This window comes from Lutra lutra, chromosome 4 (assembly GCF_902655055.1).
Source record: "Lutra lutra chromosome 4, mLutLut1.2, whole genome shotgun sequence".
NCBI lineage: Eukaryota > Metazoa > Chordata > Mammalia > Carnivora > Mustelidae > Lutra > Lutra lutra.
The window spans coordinates 161,000,697-161,022,657 of NC_062281.1; the positions used below are offsets into that span (position 1 = coordinate 161,000,697).

Here is a 21,961-nt window from a genome sequence, read left to right on the forward strand (position 1 = left end):
AGGGACCTCTGAGAGCAGACCTCCCCCTGCTGCCTCCCTCAGCCAGAGAAGTCTCACCGGAGAGATCTAGAGCCAGGCGGTCAGTTCTGGCTGAACGCTGGCTGCAGGCCTCTTCCTGGAGCCCCTCCGGGCAGGAAGGCTGCCCTGCTCCTGCCCGCCTCAACCCCACTCCTGCCTCCACTCCCCTCCTCCTCGATCTTGGGAATGGGGCTTCAAAGCTGAGAAAAGAGAGAGACGAGAATGTGACACGTGACTGCTTCTAGATGCAGGGCCTGAGGGAGGGCAGCGAAGGGGGCCAGTGCTGCTTCCTCCAGGGGCAGCGGGGGTCTCCAGCTAGAGGCCTTCCCACCTCCACTGGGGATGGAAAGGGACAGCAGCCTAAGAGGACCCATGCAGGGAGGGGACAGGCAGGTGGGAAGAAGTAGGTGGCAAGGAACAGGAAGAAGCAGAATTACTAAGACTAAAAAGTCACAATCCCAAACAAAACAAAGCCTTGGGGACTGACAACACCACACAGCCAGCACCAAAGAAAGAAAGCAGGAGCCAGGAGGAAAGATGTTGGGCCAAGGTCCAGAGCAGGGGAAACTGGAGGCTGGGGAGAGTGGGGTAGGCAACAGGAGAGGTCCTGGAAGAAAGAGAGGGAGGAAAGAGCCAGAGAGCGATGTGGACACCGGAGGTGGAGGGAAGGGCTACAGGGGGCCTGGGGCAGGTGGGTGGGGGCCTGAAAATATAGCTTTATATATTTATATTTATATCTCACATTCCACACATCGACTTACTAGGGGGCAGAGAGGAGGGAGGGCAGGCAGGGAGGAGGCTGTGCTGGGGTGAGGATCTGGTCCCTGCGGGTCTCACTCCCCAGCAGAAGGCCGCAGGCACCCTGGCCTCGCCTCCCCCACCCCCCTGTGGCCTCCATCGGATCCAAGCAAGGGCCATGCAGAGGGTGTGCAAGTGTGGGCTTCACCTAGGGCTGGGACTTGGGGAGGGGGACTGGGAGCAAGACTCCAAGGCCCCGGGATCCCTGGGCTCCTAGAGTTAATTCCTTGCAAGCCATCGGGGGATAACCCTGGGGCTGGGAGGTGGCACCCAAGACCCCTGGCTGAGGCTGAGGCCAGCAGTCAGTTGGGGAGTGTATCGAGTCCCAGAGAGGCCGCGTGCTGCTTGGCCCGAAGCCGCAGGTTCTCGATGCTCGTGGTTTTACTGTTCAGGGCAGCTGAGGCAGGTGCCAGGCCGGTGGGGGGCGCGGGCAGCAGTGGGGACCCCCACACGCCCTGGTGGGCCGCCGCGGCCGCTGACAGGGACTGGTAGTAGGACTGGCAGTGCAGGGAGCCCAGCGGGGCCATGTTGACGCCCAGGTAGGGCACGGCGGCCGCGGCAGCGGCAGCAGCGGCAGGGGCCGGGCCCCCCACCTCGAAGGACGAGTAATGGACGAGGTTGTTGGTGGCAGCCATGTGCTGGCGGAACTGCTCCTGCAGCCGGAAGAGGCTCAGAGGGGATGAGGAGTAGGAGTGGGAAGGGCCCAGGAGGCCACCCCCGGGGGCTGCAGGAGCCAGAGCCAGGCCTGGGGAATCTGCAAGCAAAGAAACCGAGAACCAAGGACTCAGGACAAGGGCAGTGGTTTGCCGGGGCAGGGAACTCCCTCTGTCTTTCCACTCCCTCAGCACCACAGACAAGATAGATGCTGCTTCAAACCACATCGACTCATCTCAGCCCGTACCTTCTGAAGCATCCCTCAGGTTCCTGGGAGGGAGGGGACCCAGGCTTCCTTGCAGGGGGAGGGGAGTGGGGTCAGGAGCCTGCCAAGGCCCCCATGTCTGACTTCTTGGGGATTCTCGTTTTCATTTCAAGCACTGTCCCCTCCCTGTCCCATCCCCTGTCTGTGGCTCCTGCCCCTTGCCAGCTCTCTGGCTGGGCTCAGGATTTGTGTCTGAGCTATACCTCATGCCACAGCTCTGTTCCTTCAGAAATATGGCTCTGTCTCTCCCGCCCGTGAGAATCCCTGGGACCAATGTGGTATTCACCAAACAGGCACTACTTTGTCTGTACTGGTTGTTAAAATACCATCATATTTCTATAATGGTTGATAAATAGCTTTTGCCCTGAGCAGTCAGTCCCCTCCCCTGCCACTCACTCCCTCCGCAGAACCCCCAAGACCTTCCCAGGATTCAGCAACTGAAGAGTGAAGGGCTGGCACCGGCCGGCTGTGGCCAACTCCTTCCCCGCGCCCCCCCCACCCCCGGTCATGCCCTAGTGCCCTGTGTAAAAGCTGACTCCCAGTGGCTCTGATCCAGCTCGTGGACTCAGGCCCCTGATCTGCCCAGGATCTGGCTGTTCTCCCTAGGCTGCCCCCCCACAAAGCACCTGCCAAGCCTCACCTGCCTTGGGGCTGCCCCTCTTGCAGCCCAGTCCCTTGCTCTCAGCCCCAGGGCTCTTCTCAGTTTTGGGGTCCTCGGCCCCTGCCCGGGGATCTTCCTCCCGGTCTGGCTGGTCCTCAGGGGCTGACTCACTGGCCGACTGCTCAGACAGGCTCAGGTGAAGCTCAGCGGGGGGGTCACCACTGGGCAGGCTCGGGGGCTGTTCGGTCTCCAGCTGGGCGTCTGGGGTTGGGGCCTCTGTCTTGCCTTCCCCGTGGGAGCCTTCGGCCTCCTTCTGCTTCTGGAGCTGCTCTTTCTGCAGGCTGCGCTGCTTCTTTCGGAACTTGGCCCTGCGGTTCTTGAACCACACCTGGGGATGGGAGAGGAGCTGCAGGTTGTGGCGCTGGGTGTGCTGGGAGGGGAGGTGCGTGATAGCATTGCTCCCCGCACCCCTCAGGAAACATGCACCCTCGATCCCTTCCAAAACTTCCCTCCTATCACTGCCTGAGTTCACAGGAGAAAGCAGTTCCGTGGGGGTGGAAAGGGCGGCTCCGGGGCAGTGGGAAGCCAGACTGCTGGGCTGGTGCGGGTCTGCAAGGTCTCCTTAGAGGAATGGGGCCCTACCTGCACCCGGGCCTCAGGCAGGTTGGTGCACATGGCCAGCCTCTCACGCATCACCACATCTGGGTAGTGGGTCTTCTGGAAGGTCTTTTCCAGGGCCTCAAGCTGTTGAGCCGTAAACGCTGTGCGGCTGCGGCGCTGTTTGCGGTGCTGCGAGCCATAGCGGGCCTCCAAGATGATGTCTTGAAATGTACAGCCGTTGGAGGGCAAGGAGAGGGGGCCCATTTAATTATGGGAAATAGGTTTTGAATCTTACTTTGCTCTGACCACTGTGGACACTCAGGCCCTTGCAGACCTGGGTCCTGGCCCTTCCCCTTGGAAATCATCATCTTTCTCCATACAGTTGGGGTTTCAAGATCTCCCCACGCCCACATTCGCTGTAAGGACCCCACAGCCTACAGGAAGTCCTCTCCGACGACACCCAGAGGTCTAACTCATCTCCATGAACAGCTGTCAGGAATATGACTACCGGGGTCTTCCTCATCTGGTCTGGGTGAGTAGGGAGGTGGACACTGCTCTAAGATCCTTAAAATCCTAGGATGCTATCAGTATCATATCCTGAGACTGGCTGATGTTAATAATCTGTACATCAGTGTCACCAAGGTTCTAATATCCCATGACCCTTAGATTCTGGATACCAGCAGGACACTGGCCTCTGACTGTGCAGAGCCTGGCTGGCAGCTGGGACGTACCTGCAAGGTCTAGTTAGAGGATGTCTGACCCGTAGCCCCAGCTCACTGGTACTTGATTCTATGTCCTCTGGGTATGACTCCCGTTATCACAGTTAGCCTATGAGTCTCTGACAGCAGGACCTGAGGAAACCTGGCTCTGGCAGGACCCTCAGAGCACAAGAAAGTTTTCACATCTAGTCTTGACCCTTTGGGCTGCTTCCTCACAGAAGAACAAAAAGATGAAGTTTTAACCACCGCAGGTTTGGAGCTGAGACAGAGCTGGGGGAACCACCACTTCTACAGGCTTGCTCACACACTGGTAACATGAAAACAACTCAGGGGGCGCCTGGGTGGCTCAGTCGGTTCAGCGTCTGCCTTCAGCTCAGGTCATGAGCCCGGGGTCCTGGGATCAAGCCCCGCATCAGGGTCCTGGGATCAAGCCCCACATCAGGCTCCCATGCTAAGCAGGGAGCCTGCTTCTCCTTATGCCTCTGCCCCTACCCCCACTCATGTTTTCTCTCTCAAATAAATAAATAAAATCTTAAAAGAAAAGAAAAGAAAGCAACTCAAAATAGAGGTCTGCCTAGGGCTGGTGTCTAGGATCCAGCCCTTCAGCTTCACTAGACCCCAGTGGATGGACAGTAACTTCTCTCCCTGCCTCCCACTGCCCATAAATGGTCCTGGGCTGTCTACATTGAAGAGAACCCAAGCTGTGTCAGGCTCTGATGGGGCTGCCAGAGCCTTCCCCTGTGTGCCAGGGACTGGGGAGTCATCCACAACCCCTTAAATGAAGAAGGAGGCAACTGGGTGTCCAGAAAGGCTCAGACTTTGGGGTTGCTCCTTCAGCTTCAAGAGGGAGCCCTGAACCTCTCGCAAATTGGCACTAATCCCAGCACGGACTGAGCTCCTGCTCGTTACCTGGGGAACGGGGCCCCCCTCTTCAGACAGCTAAACCCTGGTTGAGGGAGCAAGAATTCAGCATCCTGCCACTGGCTCCAGGGACCAAAAGCCTGGGTGATCACAGGGGAGGCCAGGCTATCTGTCCCATTCCCAGAACTTGCCCAAACAAAGGCCCACCTGGAGCTCATGTTCTTCCTTCTTAGGAATTAGAGAACTGGGGTAGAGGGCTAACTATTCCAGTTCCTCTGCCTCCACCAGCGGTGGGGAGCTCCCATCCCCAATTCGTCTCTGGGTCTGGCACAGGTTGGACATAGGGAATTCACGCCCAACCAGGGAAGCCACCAGAGCGGGGAAAAGACCGTACCCACACTGAAGACTCATGCCCCACACTGATCTAGAGAAGGTCACCAGGGGCTCCATTTTATCCGCTGAGACTTGGCCCCAAGGCTGGCAGGGTCTCAAGGAGTGGGAAGGCCGCCTCCCCCTCCCTGCCAGGCCAGCACCTCTTTCCAGGCAGGGTCCTCATATCTCGCCCCTTTTCTGTGCCTTTGCTCATGGGCTCCCCTCACCAATCATTCCTTTCTAAGGCGTGGCTCCTGCCCCACAGTGGGCAGGAAGTCCTCTCTGAAGACACCAGCCTCCGCTGCCCTGAGCTGTCCCATTACAGGAACCTCGCCTCACCCCTGCCATGCTCTCCTAGGTGTCTCGAAACACCAATCTCCCGGGGACAGCTCTCGAGCCCTCTGAGTACTGCCTGGCACAGGGCTGGGCCCATAGGGGCTCACCAGCTGACCTGGGACAGGAGAGAGTAGGAGGCACTCCCCTCCTCCCGGGAATCATGCCCCTAGCCTATGCTGTCACATCCTTCTCTTGCCCAGTGAGAGGCTGAAAGGCAGAGCAACATTTGTTGAAGGCAGAGGGGGACACAAGCCTACAGCTCCCTTGGGGCCACTTACCTTGTGACTTCTGAGCTCCTTCCAGGCTCTGCCGAATACTACTTTGCATATGTTACGTCGAACAACTGCCCAGCCAGCCAATTGTCCCCTCCATATGAGGGGAGACCCTGACTCCGAGAGGAGAGGTAAATGGGCAGATCTGCAGTGACCACAGATCCGGGACTTCAAAGTGCTATTTTTATCCATCACATCCTGTTCAAGCCCCCCACCCCCACTGAGATGTAACCTCTCTGAGCCTGTCTCCTTGTCCATGAAATGGACATGATAACCTCCCTTTATTGGCCTTGAAATTGATGCACAGAGAAAGCCTCACACAGCACCTGGTCCATCCTCCACATTCAAAACATGGGAGCTGTTATTATCTATGTGACTCCCGTGCCGGAAATACCCTCCCCTGGGCACCCCAGCCCTCTTCCCGATAATTCCCGCTATAATCCTCACTGCTCCCTTACCCTCCTACCTCAGTTTCCTGGGAGATGGGCTAATGCATTTTACCCCCGCCCATAGGGTTGTGAAAGGAATCTGAATGCTTAAGGCCACTTCAGGGCCCAGCACAGTGCCGGCAAAAAAGGAGGGCTCTCGTCATGCAGAGATTTTGAATGGACACCTCTCTGTGTTGCTGAGTGACCTGGGACTTCCAGAGCCTCCTAGAGGAAGTTTTCTCAGTGCTCCCTCCGTCCTCTGGGGGACTCTCCCAGAGCCTCCCCACCCAGACCTCTCTTCCACCCCCAGCCCCCATTGCTGTGTCCCCAGGGTCCCATCCCCATGGCCCTTACCAGCCAGGCGCTCGGCCAGTGTGAGAGCGTGCACTGACGGCCGGTAGTCCGGGGCGTGCTGGGCCTGCTGGGCCGCCTGCTGGTGCAGGTTATACATGGCACTGAGAGAGTTCATGGCGTGCAGCGAGTAGCCGTTCACCCCGTAGTGCTGCATGGCGGCATGCGCCTGCGGACGGGCAGGGAGGACAGGGGACATGACACAGGGTAGCACACTCTCCCCTCGGGAGACACCACCCGCTCCCAGCCCAGACCTGGGATGCCCACCTCACCCACAAGAGCATCCGCCCCTCCATCGGAAAGCGCCCTGTGCTCTGGGCTCTGGGGTCAGACTGCCTGGGCGGGAATCTTAACTCTGCCACTCGGGAGCTTTGTGACTTTGGGCAAGTCACTTTGCTTCTTCGACCCTCAGTTTCTCCCTCTGCAAAATGGGGCTAGTCATAGGACTTGTCACATGGGACTGTTGCAGAGGGCCAGCACATAGCCCGTGCTAAAAAATGTGAGCCGTTGTCATTTCTCAGCCCCGTTGCTGCTTTCCGAAGCTGTGTCTCCTCTTAGTCACCCAGGTGACTTATCTGTACCTTCACTGATTCACTCACACACTTATTACTCATTCAACCTTTGAGGCCCACATGGGGCCAAGTCCAGAGCCAGACGGGGGACATCGAGGCATTTGCCCTGACGAGATCTTCGTTTAGGACCTTATTTTTAGGACCTTCATGTGCCATACAGATGTAAGGATACTACTGTTGTGACTGTTACAGATTTACTACCATTTCCTCCATCTATTTACCATTTCCGGAAGAGCAACCAACCCCATTTACAGATGGGTCTACTAAGGCTTGAGAGAAAGAGCAGGGACATGGGGAGGCCACACAGCCAAGCCAGGGCCCAGCCTGCCCACACTGCTTCAGCCTCATTCTTTGGTGGCCAAGTTATCGTCCTTCCTACTGAGATCGCCCAGCTCCGCACGAGGTCCTGTCAGCCCCAGGTGTCCGCTCACAGTCCTCATCAGACTGCCCATGCCAGGTCAGCCTGGAGTGGCATTTTTGGAAGGCATAGTCACATTCACACACAAACTCAGCAGTATCTACAAATTCAGTGTCCTTATTCCCGTGGCTCTGCTCACGGTCTCACAGAGACCCAGCCCTGCAGCAGCTTTATCTATAAACATTACACTCCCACACATTTATATATTACACATACTTATTCAGTAAGTATGGATTAAGCACCACCTACTAAGTACCAAAGTCCTTGCCTTTATGGAATTTACATTCCGAGGGAGAACTACAAACAACAAATAAATATATGTAATAATGTCAAGGGAACAAGTGCTCTGAAGAAAAATAAGACAGAGGAGGAGCATAGCAAGAGGAAAAGGGAAGGTTATTTGAGAACATGTGGTCTGGAAAGGGCTCTGTGCTGTTTGAGGGAAGCCACGCAAAGTTCTGGGGCGAAGGCTTTCCAGGCAGAAGGGACAGCAAGGACAAAGGCCCTGGCGCATGATGAAGCTCGGAGTGTGTGTGGAACAGCAAGAAAGCCAGGACAGCTGGAGCCCAGAGTGGGAGGGAGCAAGTGAAGGGGATGGGGCTGGAGGGAGAGGAGAGGCCAGACCCCACAGAGCTTCATGGGCCCATGGTAAGGACTTTGAATTTTATCCCCTCAGTGATGGGAGACTCCTAGCATTTTTAGAAGGGGTTCCAAAAATCCCAGGGTGTTGAATAAAGAGGAACATGATACAATTTGTCATGAAAAGCTCACTTTGGCTGCAGAGAGCAGACTGCAGAGGTTTAAGAAGAAAAGCAGAGAGCCCGGTTCACCGCAGAAAGCCAGGCCAGCAACCCAGGTGCCTTCCGCTAGGCAGCAGGAGTGGAGGCTGTGAGATGCGGTCAGATTCACGACATAGTTTGAGGAATCAACATGACTGCTGAGAAGTTAGCTGCAAGATGTGAGGAAAAGAGGTTAAACAAAACGATGACTCGGGGTGCCTGGCGGGCTCAGTTGGCACAGCGTGCAACTGTTCATCTCAGGGTTGTAAGTTCAAGCCCCACATTGGGTGTAGAGCCTATGTGAAAAAAAGGGGGGGACACCTGGGTGGCTCAGTCAGTTAAGCATCTGCCTTCTGCTCAGGTCATATCTCAGGGTCCTGGGATTGAGCCCTGCATCGGGCTCCCTGCTCAGTAGGGAATCTGCTTCTCCCTTTCCCTCTGCCCCTCCTCATGCTCTCTCTCTCTTTTTCCTGAGTCAGGAGCATTGAGGGAGAAGGGGGTCTGAGGAGGAGGCAACAGAAATCAAGGTTTTGGCGGGGACATGCTAAGTGTGAAATATGGATCTGACTTCCAAGTAAGGGTGTTGAATTGGTAGTGGGATATACAAATCAGGAGTTGAGGGCTGGCTTTTTTTTTTTTTTTAAGATTTTATTTATTTATTTGACAGGCAGAGATCAGAAGTATGCAGAGAAGCAGGCAGAGCAAGAGAGGAGGAAACAGGCTCCCTGCTGAGCAGAGAGCCCGATGTGGGGCTCGATCCCAGGACCCTGGGATCATGACCTGAGCTGAAGGCAGAGGCTTTAACCCACTGAGCCACCCAGGCACCCAAGGGCTGGCTTTATCGATTTCTGAGTTAACACTCACACGTAACACCTAACAACAACATTTTCTTAGAGAGGCCCATTCTGTGCCTATAAACATGATGCCAAGGGCAGACATCTATGAGAAAAGAAGGATAGACACGACGACATAGGGTTTAAACACTGTAGAATAGAATGTAACATAAACAAAGCTAAAAGGCAAACAGCAAACCTAGAAAAATCTTTGCCATATATATGACAGAGCAAAATTGATTTAAAAAAAGCACAAATAAAAATAAGAGAATGTTTGTAATATATAAAGAGCTCTCCTCTCAAAACAAAATTATGTTTTTGTGGCTCCTGGGTGGCTCAGTGGGTTAAAGCCTCTGCCTTCAGCTCAGGTTATGGTCTCAGGGTCCTGGGATGGAGCCCCGAGTTGGGCTTCTCTGCTCAGCAGGGAGCCTGCTTCCCTTCCTCTCTCTGCCTGCCTCTCTGCCTGCTTGTGATCTCTGTCAAATGAATAAATAAAATCTTTAAAAAAAAAAAAAGAAAGAAAGAAAGAAAAGAGGGGCGCCTGGGTGGCTCAGTGGGTTAAAGCCTCTGCCTTCGGCTCAGGTCCTGATCTCAGGGTCCTGGGATCGAGCCCCACATCGGGTTCTCTGCTCAGCAGGGAGCCTGCTTCCCCCCTCTCTCTCTGCCTGCCTCTCTGCCTACTTGTGATCTCTGTCGGTCAAATAAATAAATAAAATCTTTGAAAGAAAAAAAAAGAAAAGAAAAAAAAGATGGTCCCCTTAATAAAAGACAACAAAGTAACTGAAGAGACAACTTATTAGGAAAAACACGAATAGCCATTTGACCTAGGACAAAAAGCTCACCTTTCCTTGTAACCAAAGAAATAAAAGTAGAAACAATGAGATACAATTTTTTTCACCAATCAGATTAGCAAATATGAAAAAAAAAATGATTGCCCAGGGTTATCTAGAGGAGTGGCAAATGGTCCTTCTACTTCGCTGACAAAAGAGCTTTCCTTCCCGCGTCAGAAGCCTTGAGAAAGAGCCTCATTTGAGTCAACAATTCCATTTCCAGAAACATATCCTTCAAATATGCAGAGATGTGTGTACAGGAACGTTTATCACAGCTCCGCTTATGGGGGCGAACAATTGGAAACCTCACTGTCCATCGAGAGAGGGTAGTTCAGGAAATGAGGGGAAAGTCATGCCCGCACTGGAATACCGTGCCACAGTCTGAGACAATGATGTGTATCTATCTGTACGTGCTAATGCTCACAATATAATGCTGGGTGGAAGAAATAGGTAACAGTATGCATGATATGATCCCATCTTTGTAATGTATGTATAAATATGCATAGAAAAGAAGTCTGGAAGGTGAGACCCTGAGATGTTAACGGAGGTTATCTCTGGGAGATAGCAGATGGGATTACTGGTGATTTTCACATTTATATCTTTTCTTTCTTTCCTTTTTTGAGGGTGGGGATGGGGAGGGTTATCCATGTGTTCCAGTGGACGTGGGATTGAAGCCAGGCCCCAAAAGGCATCACAAGCTCCAGGTGGGGAAGAGGGAACAGAGTTTAGAGGTAATTTTATCCATCCCCTTCCCCCACCCCTGCAGGGTTTTGTTGCTTTAAGACTCACTGCTGTTGATGTGGTGACATTTTAATTGACTTAATTATTGCTGATCTCACAGTTTTTGATGCGCGACAAGTCTTTATTAACTAAAGCCAAAGAAGTACCTCTTCCGGCACCATGTCTTTCCCAGCTCACTGGTCCCCTGAAGGTCTCCAAGACCTACCCAGTCTGGCCTCTGCCCACCCCTCCGGCCTGATGCCCTCCCTCTCCCCAGCACCCAGCAATCTCAGATTACAGCCATTCCCTCTTGTCACCTCCAGCCTTTACTGCTGCTGGCCCCTCCACCTGAAAAACCATTACCTTCCACCTGCCAAATTCCTCCTTCTCCATCAAGGCCTAGTTCAACTAAGACCTCCTCGGAAAGAGAGCCTTTCCCAACTAGTCCCTAAGAAGGTATCTCTCCCATCTCCAGGCTCCAGATCGCTAAGCTGAGGTCATAGAAATGATGATGTCCACAGTAAGAAAACAACAGCAACCACATCAGATTCCTGAACACACTCGGAGCCCTGCTCCCCACACAAAGCACCTTCCACGGAATTTCTTAACTCTAGCCCCTGAATCGGAGTCATGTGATGACACTTCTACCACCCGCCCCCCAGACTGAGCTCCTTGAGGGTAAATGGAGTATCCCAAACATTTCTGGACTCCCCACCACAGCCCAGATCACAAGGTCAGGCACAGAGGCAGGACTCAGGAGGTGAGGATAGATTAATACAAACTACTGTGTATGAAGCGTCTCGGATACATCAGCCATCTCCATCCGTCCTCCCAACACCAGAGGAGGTGGGGACTGTGTTTATTAGATGCGGAAGTGGAAGGTGAGAAAGACTGATTAATTTGTTCAAGGGCAAGCAGCTACGGAAGTGGTGGAACAGGTTTCCACGGTGAGGTTCTTCCCAGGAACTCGTGTTTCCTAACCCCGGTCACTCAGGCTCTTATTCCAGCATGTTCCATTCCCTGACTTCCCACATCTCTGATTTGATCCAAGGCAACAGGATGGCAGCAGAGAAAAAGCACATTTCCCCGGTGTGCACGCTTGTGCATGCGTGTGAGTGTGTGTGTGTGCACACACGTACGCGTAAGTCGCAAGATGAGGCTACATGTGAGCCCAAATCTTCCCAGCTGAGCTTCCCTCTCCCCAGCCTCACACTCCTCTTCCTCACTCCAGGTGGATGTCCTCTGAGGCCACAGAGGGGCCCTCGTCTGTGGATGCCACTCACCACCAGAGTGTACACATGTGGCAGCACACAGTCCCAAGTCTGCAGCTCTTCTCAGTGCTCACGTGTGCCCATGTGCACAGCCTGACCTTGACCGGCCACCTAAGGGCATGTGGGTCTGTGTTTGTGCGCATCTGCAGCTATTCATGTCTGTGTGTGTGTGACTGTAAGCCCGTGTGTGTGCATGAAAGGGGGTGTGTGTATGTGCATGTGACCAGAGGAACACACACTAAACAGTACTCTCAGAACAAGGTCTGAGGGAGAGCAAGAGAGAAATACAAGGAGAACAACGGAGAAAGACCAAGGAGATAGAGTTGATGCAAAGATAGATCAACATAGAGAAAATGAACAGATTTGTCTTATCCTTTTTTTTGTTTGTTTCTGCAACAGCCAGCACAGAGCCTGGTACACAGCCAGTGTTTAGTAAATCATAAATGCTGAACGGATGAGAAAGAACCATGGGCTAAGAGAGCTGAGGGAATGGTTGAGGGAATGGCCCAGGATGGTCCTCAGGGCAGAAAAGACACTCAGAGTCCCAGTCCCACCACCTCCTCTGTCCTCAGGATTAGAAGCCAGAGTTTGGGGAGAAAGCTGATCAGTGGGCCCTTTCCCAGCAATCAGGGCCTCCCACACCCGCCACTGGGGTCCTCAGCCAGGGCTCAGCGGCCGGAACCCCATGCACAGCCACTTTGAGGGCATGGGTCCCCCTAGCCAGGCCAAGAGCCACCCAGGCTGGTGTCCCGCAGGGCCTGCGGGAGCGTCTAAACAGGGCCCTGCACTCCTGGCCCCAGGCCGGGCCCCGCACGGGCTCAGCCCACTGCACACTCCAAACAGAATCAATTATATATTTAAAAGGTGCCGCCCCGCAATTCCTGGCGAGCCAGGAGAGCCATCCATCACCGCGCGGCCGCGTTTCACAAGCTGTCGAATTGTGCTTACATTGGTTAAAAGAATCTTTATATTTCATTAAGCAAGCAGATCGGCGGATCTCCCGCCACAGGCACCATATAGATGGCTTTAATTTTCCAAATCTGCAAATGCATCCGTTATGTCCCCGCGTCGCTGCTGGCTGCGGCCTAATGCCCAGCCAATCGAAGAATCAAGCAGAATTTTATTAGGGGGCATTTTTTATAAATTAACAGCAAGACTGCTAGGAAACTGCGCGCAAGGCGTCTTTGATTACCAGGAAAAGTGGACCCTTCTTTTGGTCACACTGGGCTTAGCGCCCCCACAGGTCCACGCCCTCTCTCTTCCCCTCCTCCTCTCCTGTTCCCAACTTTTACTTCCCCCTTGGTTTTCTCTCTGTCCCACACACGGTGGGGAGCAAGGTAGAACAACTTAGTTTAAAGGGAAGGAAACAAAGCAGGAGGGGAGAAACCAGTGTTCTCTGAGGACTTTGCCTCCTCTGTTCCAAGCCCCGCCAGACACATTATCTCATTAATGATGCCAACCACCTCACAGTGAGCACCAACCACGAGGCAGGCCCTCTTCTCGCTCTCGAGCTTCCGCAAAACCCTGCTAGGTAGGAATTATTATCCCCATTATATGAACAAGAAAACTGAGGCTCAGGGAGGTAAAACTATCTGCTCAAGGTCCCACAGTAACCCAGGGCTGGCCAGCCCCTTGAGGGAGGCTGAGGAGGAGAGATTCCTTCATGGGGGTGCATGTGGGTGTGGGAAGCAAGGCGCTGACCAAGAGGCCCCCGAAGACTTAAGAGCTTTAAGCAGTGGGTCCAAGATTTTAAGAGAAGCACATGCCAGATATCCAGCAGTGGTCACCTCACTAATCTCTTCGCTCAGCTCTGTGAGGGAGGCACCGTTGTCACCTCGGCTTTACAGAGGAGGAACTGAGGCTCAAGGGAGGTAAGTTACCCTTGGCTGGCCTGTTTGGGAACTGGAAAAGTTGAGCCCCCTCCCAGTAAATACCCCTATTCCCACATGGGTCCTTAGTCCTGAGTTGCCAAGAAAGAGAGGTGGGGACATGTGAAGTAAGGGGGTATCGACAGCCCTGCCCTTCTCTGAGCAAGGGCCCTGCAGGCACCAGATCAGAGAGCAGACTTGGGATGAATGCGTCTCCAGCGGCTCCCTCTCGGGCACTGTTCTTTTTTTTTTTTTTTTTTTTTTAAGATTTTATTTTTGTTTATTTGACAGAGAGAGATCACAAGTAGACAGAGAGGCAGGCAGAGAGAGAGAGAGGGAAGCAGGCTCCCTGCTGAGCAGAGAGCCCGATGCGGGACTCAATCTCAGGACCCTGAGATCATGACCTGAGCCGAAGGCAGCGGCTTAACCCACTGAGCCACCCAGGCGCCCCTCGGGCACTGTTCTATAGCTTCTCTCTGAACCCTCCAACTCCGAAAATCTCCGCTGTCAGTGTCAGGCATTCAAAGGTACAGAAAGCCCAGGAACCAGCCAGTTCCTCCCCTTGCCAGGGGCCAGATTCCCCCACTGAAGGCTGCCCTCCCAAGGGGGCCACAGTGCCAACAACTCAGTGACTCGACGTGGCCAGCAAGGCCACAGGAAATGGCCAAAGACTCATTCTAGAGACACACTTAAGGGCTGATGGCTGGAAACGTGGCATCATTTGCTTCTAGGTGTGTAAGAACTGGAGAACGAAGGGCACATCCCCCTCCCTCAGATTATCCCCTCCTAGATGACCAATCCCCACCCTGCTGCTCCTATCAGTACACATTCAGACCTGTTTCCATTTCCCCCTTTTAAAACAAATAGGCTCATCTCATCTCTGGTCCCTTCAAAGACAAATTTCCTGAAAGCCATTTCCAAATTCATCATTTCTACTTCCTTTGCTCACCCTCAGCCTCCTGCACAACCACCCTCCCGCCCACCATTGAGGTGCAGCTCTCCAAAGTCACTGTGTTGCTGCCTTCTCCTCTGGACACACTCTTCCTCCAGCTGAAGAACTCCTGATCCCTCACACCAGGCTTAGGTATCCCCTTTTCCAGGAAGCCTTCCTTGATACTCCAGGCTGGCTCAGGTGACTTCTTCGAACTCCTATCATAGCTTTACTTCACCAGATTATAGTTAGCTGCCCATCTGCCTGCCCTTCACCCAAGACATAACAATAACTCTTTTTACCAGCCATCCTGATAGAGACCTGACAGGCAGCATCTCATTTAACCCTTATAACAATCTCTCGTAATTCCCATTTAACTGATAAGGAACCTGAGACTCAAACAGGTAAAGTCATTTGCCCAGAGCCACACAGCTAAGCAGTTTAGCCAGGATGAAAGCCGGAGTCCAGCTCCACAGTGAGAGCTCAGTGCTCACAGGGCTCACCAGTTAGGGGGCTCCTGCAGAGCAGGATCTGACTCCAGAGTCAGTTCTCAGTACCCAGCACAGGGGCCATTAGACCCTGATTGTTCATGTAAAGAGAGCCCCTCTTTGTCAGGCCGTGGACTCTAGGGTAATATAATGCCCACGGGCTCAGATTCTAGGAGAATGGTCAGATGTCTTGGATGAGAAGAGCCCAGCATTTGGAGAAGTAATAGAAGCAGCAGAGCCCAGAACTGAGTGAGCCAAAGCCCAGAGTCTCCCCAACACCTGCCCAACCTGCCCTACCCTAGCAGGAAAGATCTCATGTCCCCAGCAGACGCCACGCCACCTCCTGGCCATAACTGTGACCCTGACCTGGCCACGGACTGAGCCCTGACCCTGTCCTACATGAAGCCCGGGCCAGTGCCTCACTTTGGACATGCCCCATCCCCCAGTGTCATTTGATAAAGGTACCATGATCCCCCACATTGGTACCATTAACCTCACACCGCTTGATCCATGTAGGGAGGGAATGGGTTTTTGTTGAGGTCCAGAAACTCCAGTGGCCCCCTTCAGCTGAGGGCCCCCAAAGTGGTTCTGGATTTGGAGCCAAAGACAGATGGGCCTCAGGGTGTGTAGTTTTGCAAGGGTCAGCTCAGATGGGGCAGTGGTCTGGTGCCTAGAGCTCATCAATTCCTCAAAGGAGATTCTTACCTTCCCTCTGAGTTTAGGGATGCCCCCCACCCCAGTGGGGAGAGCTCCAGGGTCAGAGGTGGGTCTCAGGACGGGCCCCACCCCCATGGCCCTCTTGAGGAGCCCAGGAGCTTAGTTCCCTACACAAACTGTTATCCATTAACATCCAATTATCCCTTGGTCCGAGCCATTAATTATAAATCAGAAGCTAATTGGGGTAATTAGCCCCCCGCAGGCTAATGGGCCGAGACTAAGGGAGGCCACTCTGCCTACCCTCCTCTGCTTTTCTGAGGTGCTTAATGTTGTGGGGTGCAAAGAAATCAGGCGGCTGGAGTTAATTTTTTGAAGGCAGTGAAATGCGGCAGAGAGAGGGAGAAAAGATGAGAAAGGCCAATTTTTGTTCTTTTTTCTCAAATCTGAATCCCCTCGAGCACGTATGCTCTTGCAAAGAGTCTGGTGCGGGGGAGGCCTGACCACGGGTCCTGGGAGTAGAACTCCAAATGATTGCTCGGTTCTCCACTTCCTTTCCAGCATCGATGCAGCAGAACACCAGAGAAAAGGGAGACGTCTTGGTCGTAGCAGGGTGGCGCGGAGGTCGGCCACCAGCACGTTCCCGCCTCCCATCCGCGCAGAGGAGGCGGGTTCGCGTCTGGGACGCCCCCGCTTAGGGTTCCGCGGGGACCAGTGGGCCTCCCGGGACTCGTCCAGACCCAGACCGGTGCCAGCGCGGAGAGACCTACGGCACAGTCCCTGCGGAGCCGCCACTCCAGGCCCAGGTGTGGGCCTCGGAGTGCGGGAGGAAGTCGGGGAGGAGTGCGGGGTGCCGGCTCAGAGAATTTGGTTCCCACTCTGCGCGCCGACACACGTCCTGGTAGAGAGACGCGCGGTCGGGGGATTCAGACAAACCTGGCGGATAGAGCTGTGCAGGCTGGAAGGGGTCGCCAGACCCGGTGGACTCCAGTGACCCGGGCGCACTGAAGCGGCGCCCGCAGTGGCGGTGGACTGGCCGCGAGGAGTGACCCCATCTGGGAAAGGCACTCCTGCCTGGTGGCCTCGGGTCCATACAAGTCTCCGCTTTGCCGCTGCCGGAAACCCGGCTCAAGTGCGAAGAACAGTCGGAGCCAGAGCTGTGATTCCCGGTCTGTGCGAGCTGGGACGTCCACCCATCCAGCAGCAGTGGGGCTGTATCAAATAAGTCGTCCGAAGAACGGACGTGTGATTTAAACAGAAAGAGAGATCGCTGGGTGGCGGACCGGGTGACGGAAAACCCAGCTAGCTCAGTGCCCTTCTTACGGAAGGGGAAACTGAGGCCAAGGAAGAGCAGTGACTCGCCCAAGATCTGAGATGAGGGGTGCTCTGAGCGGGATGACTGTCCAGACCGGACCACACGCTCCTCTAGAAGCTCACCCGCCACCTCCCCCCAACACCACAGCACCCCTCCCTACCCCGCCCGCCCGCTCGGTAATGGGCTTTGGCGGGCGGCGGCGGCGTCGCCCGGGGCCTTGATTAGATATTTATTGCTGTCATTTACATGGGCACCGCAGGGCGGCCGAGCGGGACTGCGAGGAAGGGGCGGGGGAGGAGGAAAGGAATGGGAACATGGGGGAGGGGGGCGGCTCCACACGGACCAGAGACCCAGAAACAGGGGCGGGTGTTGGGAGTGCAGAGGCCGGGTGCCAGCTGTAGACACGCCGGCCCTTCAGGTGGGCCGGCAAGAGGGAGAGGTGGTTTGTTGTACCTCCTAGCGTGGTCCTGGGGGTGGGGTGTATCTGCGTGTGGTGAGCAGTGAGTGTCCCTGTGAGTTTAACCTGTGTACATAACTGTCTCTCAGAGAGGTTTTGTGGCTATGTGGCCTGCAGACCTGCCTGTGCGCCCCTGTGTGTGTGTGTGTTTCTCTACCTGCATAAGGTCTCACCTGGGTAGGTCTTAGTGAGCTACCCCAAGCCCAGGTGAGCCTATGCCTCTGACTCTGTGGCAGGCAGCGCATGTGTGGCCCTGTGTGTTTGTCAATCAGAATGGCCCCCAAATGTGTATGTGTCCACGCACGCGTGTGTGTGCAGTATTAGCTCAGAGATGGGGCTTGGGAGGCTGTGCCCCTTGGTTAGGTTCCCTCCTTTGCCCCCACAACCTACAGGAGGGGTCAGGGTGCTCCAGTCCCCCAGAACCCAGGCTTCAGGGAAGCTGGCATAGAAGGCGCTAACTGATCCCTCATTCCAGGCCCACTGGGCTAGAATACTGTCAGCTGGGGGGCCCCTCGGTAAACTGCTTCCTGCTCAAGATCTAGCGTAGGAAGTGTGAGTGGGTGTGCAAGGGCCAGGTCTCCAGAAGTGGTTTGTATCTGAGCAGAGAAATGGCTCCACTTGCGTGACCACTTGAATGATGCCACGTGTGAAAGTGGCAGTGACCGTGTGCAGGGCTCCCCCTCCTTCCCCCAGACACTCACCCCACGCCCTTGAAGCTGACCGGGAAGCCTGCCAACAGACAGAACCCATCCAGAGGCCCAGGGTGCTCGCCTTGGTGGTTGCCTTCGCCCGGGGCGGGTTTCCATTCCTCTGGATCTTTGCCCTTCCATTCGGATTTCCACCCGGGGTTTGTTCGGCTGCAGCCAGGTTCCCCAGATCTAGCAGGAGTCGGAGCCGGAAAGCTCTGTGAGGGGTGGGGGGGTGTTTACCCCCATTCTGAGTAGGGATTCCCTGCTTCTGGTCCAAGGATTGTGTATACCCCAGCCACAGAGGAGAGAAATTTGAACCAATTATCCGGATAATTTGCTCTCACTAGGTAGCAAATTCGATTTTTTTCTGACCGCCTACACACACATTAGCACAGCTGGCTCGCAGAGAGGGAAGGTAGTGACTAAATTCACTGATCCTTAGGTCAGACTGCTTTCCCTTTGGGGGAAGACTGGGGATGGGAGGAAGTGAAACTCAAATCCCAGCAAAATTGAAAACAACTCACTTAACACACACACCCCCAAAAGCTAATAGACAAGACCTCCCAGGAAGACACTGGGCCCGGCCAACCCGCCTGCAGCGCACAGGATCCCGAGCTCGTGTGAGCGGAAGAGACAGCGGCTACCATTCCGTCGTGGCGGCAAACTGGGAACTTGCACAATTTCCACCGCGCAGCTCGAGCAACCTATGCGGTGCGAACTACCTTGCCCTCACCCGCTTGGAGGGCCTATCAAGTCTGTAAGACTTTCCCTCTTCCCGACGTCCTTAAACCGGGGAAGCCTCACCAGCACCAGCCTGGCCGATCCAGGGCCTCTGCAGACTTCCCTAAAACGAAAACGGTGGCCCCGTATCCGGGTAGAACCGGCACTGAGTCTGCGCTGGAGACTCCGCGGGTTCCCTGCTTGGGAGGAATCCAAATACCCAACGAAAGCGAAAAGGCCGCGATCCCAGCCCCCAATCGAAACCCTCACATCGAACAAATCACCAGCCTAAAGTGCCCCCCTTCCGCCGCCGCCGGAATTCAGAAAAGTTCTAGCCCCACTTTCGGGGAGAATTTGGAGGAGAGGTTGCGCCTAGGCACCCCCATGCGCCCCACCAGGGCCGCCGCGGCCCCAGCGCAGAGCCTGGGAACTTGGGACGGGGGAGAAAGTTCAGCCAGCGGTATCCGGGACACAGCCTGTTCCCCACCAGAACCCGGTCAAAGCCACCGGGGTGGGAGGCCCGAAGACAAGAAGATCAGGGCAATTTCCCCAGCCCTTTGACCGCTCCTCCGGATGCACCGCGAGAGCCGCTCCAGGGACTGGCCCCAGCCTGCAGTTCCCAGCCTGCGGTTCCCAGCCGGAGCTCCCCCGACCCATGCCAGACGAGGCCACAGAAGGCAAAACGAATTCCAGGGGACTAGGGCCGCAGCGCCCCGAACATCCACCTGGAGTACCCCAGCCCGAGGCCGCGTTTACGCGGACAGAGGCAGGCTGAGCGCCGAACTACCCCCAAATGAGAATTCGTGTCGCTATCCCGAGAGAAAAGGCGCACTCGTCGGCTGCGGAGTTTGAGACGGATCCGCGCGGGCGCGACCTGAGCCAGATCCCGGGTAAGTTCCCGAGTACCGAGGGATTCGCAGGCGGCCTGGACGCCGAAGCGGGGGGAAGCGTGGGCGGCCCCTGCGTTCCCCGGGTGGGGACCTGGGCTTCGGGCCGCGCCCCCCTCCCCAGCCTGGGCCCCGGGCTTTGCAAAGCCTGGGGCGCATCTGCTCCGCATTACCCTGGGTACCTCCTCCCCACCCCCTCCAAACTGAGAAGGAATTGTCTCCGCTTAATATCCAAACCTTTTTTGTATTTATTTTTTTTCAGGGGCGAAGTAATATCTTCCAAATGAGGCAAAACCGTGACGGATCCGAAGCGTTCTCTGCGGGTGCCTGCGTCTCCGCGGGCCAAGGCTTCCGTCTCTGCCGCCGCGCGTTTCTGCCCAGGGCTCTCTCCTCTTTCCGCCTCGGAATTCCGAGTTCTGCGCGCTTTCTGACTCCTTGGGTTGCTCGCTGCCTCTGACTCCGTTTTCAGCCCTGAGTAACGTTCCCTCTGTCTCACCTTGTGTGTCTCCCTCTCTGTCTCCCCCTGAATCTGTCCCTCTGGCCTTCCCCTCGGCTTCCTCTGTCCCTGCGCAGTCTGTCTCGCCTCCAAGTCCCTGACCGCAAGCAAACTTTCCAATCCTCCCAGCCGGTTTGGGACTGCAGGACCGCAAAAGGGGAGGCGGTCCCCAGAGTTCTCGGGCCATGTCCTCCCCGCCCCGGCGCCCCTCCCAGCTCGGCCCCGTCGGCCCCGCCCGCTCGCACCTGGTCTCCCGGGCCGCGCCGCCGCCGCCGCTGCCATCTAAGCGCGCCGCGGCCGGAGCTGGAGTTTTAAACGGCATTTCCCCAGTGCGGGCACGGGCCCACGCGCTCCCTAATGGTCCCAGTGGCTGCCAATCACGCGTCGCTCCCGCCCCCGCCCCGCCCCGCCTCGCCAGTGCGCCCGAGCCACTCTTGGCCTGGGCTGCCGGGGTCGGACCGTCGGTGGGTCTGTGGGCCCGGCCAGCATCCGTCACCTCCTCGGAATCTTCATCTTTTGCTCTCCCAGTCCCGAGACCTCTGCCTCTCTCGGTTCTGCAAACGTCGCAGGCTAGCTCCTGGGACGAGGAGGGGTCTTGAGAAACATTTTCCTCCCAAGGCCTCACCCGCGACTGGGGTTAGCACTAGGCTCAGCAGCGATGGCGTGGGGGCCCTCTGGCTGACCCCCGCCCCCACCGTCCCTCCAAGATTGGTCTTGAGCAGTGAGCGCGGGCGCGCGCGCGCGCGCGCGCACACACACACACACACACACACACACACATATGCTCTCTCTCCCTAGGGTCCCACACCAATGGCAGCCCTGCCACCGCCACGCCACCACAGCACCCCACAACCTGAGTTCAGAACTCACCGTGAACACAGCCATACGCAGGATGACGCTCCTAACCGCGGGCCTCCAGTCTGGCGGCTGTAGGCCCCTTGGAGAGGCGGTGGTGCGGGACTCAGCCTCACACGCAGCTCACGCACCTGTCTCAGGGGGACAGACACGTGGTTCCAGGACCACAAGGGGAAAATCCTGGGCCTGGGACCCTCGCCCTCACATTCCTGCCAGTGTCCTGCTCCCTCCCAGTTCACAGGAAGACGAAGTTCTGCAGCTGGCCAAGTGGTGAGGGAGGCCAGCCTTCTGAGAGGTGTGTCTGAGGTCTGTCCCAGAGGGGCAGGTTAACACCCACACTGCTGCTGGTGCCGGAGGGACGAGCCGTTGCGTTGAGGCTCTGGGTGTGTGTGGCTGTGTGGTGACCCTAGAGGCACTTGGCCAAGAGTGTGTAAGCTGTGTGGGGTGCATACAGTGTGTGTCCCTGTGTGGCTGGGATTCCATGCAGTCTGCCTTTGGCCACCACAGTAGCAGCAAGTGGCACTTGGCCAAGAGTGTGTAAGCTGTGTGGGGTGCATACAGTGTGTGTCCCTGTGTGGCTGGGATTCCATGCAGTCTGCCTTTGGCCACCACAGTAGCAGCAAATGAGTCGAATGTGTAGTGTGTCCTTGTGACAAGTGCTCTCAGGACTACAAGTCCATGTGTAACTATGGCCCTAAGTCCCTTTTGTATGCATAACCAATCTTTGTGCAATTGTGAGTCCAAGCATGATTGTGAATCCAGGTGGCTGCTTGTAAGACAGACACACAGGGTGAGCACATGGTCTTAAACTTGGCACTGGAGCAGCTGGACCCTGGTTTTGGCCATTCCCTCTGCTAAGTGGAGCTTCTGAGAGCTGGGCTGTTTACTTAGGGGCAAAGGCAC

General features: G+C 55.6%; 1 protein-coding gene across 1 annotated transcript; it reads right to left on the minus strand.

Annotated features, from left to right (window-relative positions):
* Positions 1-865: 865 nt before the first annotated feature.
* Positions 866-20,477, minus strand: DMBX1 (diencephalon/mesencephalon homeobox 1). Its single transcript, XM_047727279.1, has 5 exons — positions 20,449-20,477; positions 6,279-6,444; positions 2,979-3,157; positions 2,376-2,724; positions 866-1,570 (listed from the first exon to the last, which is right to left on the minus strand). The coding sequence occupies exons 2-5, from the start codon at positions 6,430-6,432 to the stop codon at positions 1,119-1,121; spliced, it is 1,134 nt and encodes a 377-aa protein (XP_047583235.1). The 5' UTR covers positions 6,433-6,444; positions 20,449-20,477; the 3' UTR covers positions 866-1,118.
* Positions 20,478-21,961: the final 1,484 nt, after the last annotated feature.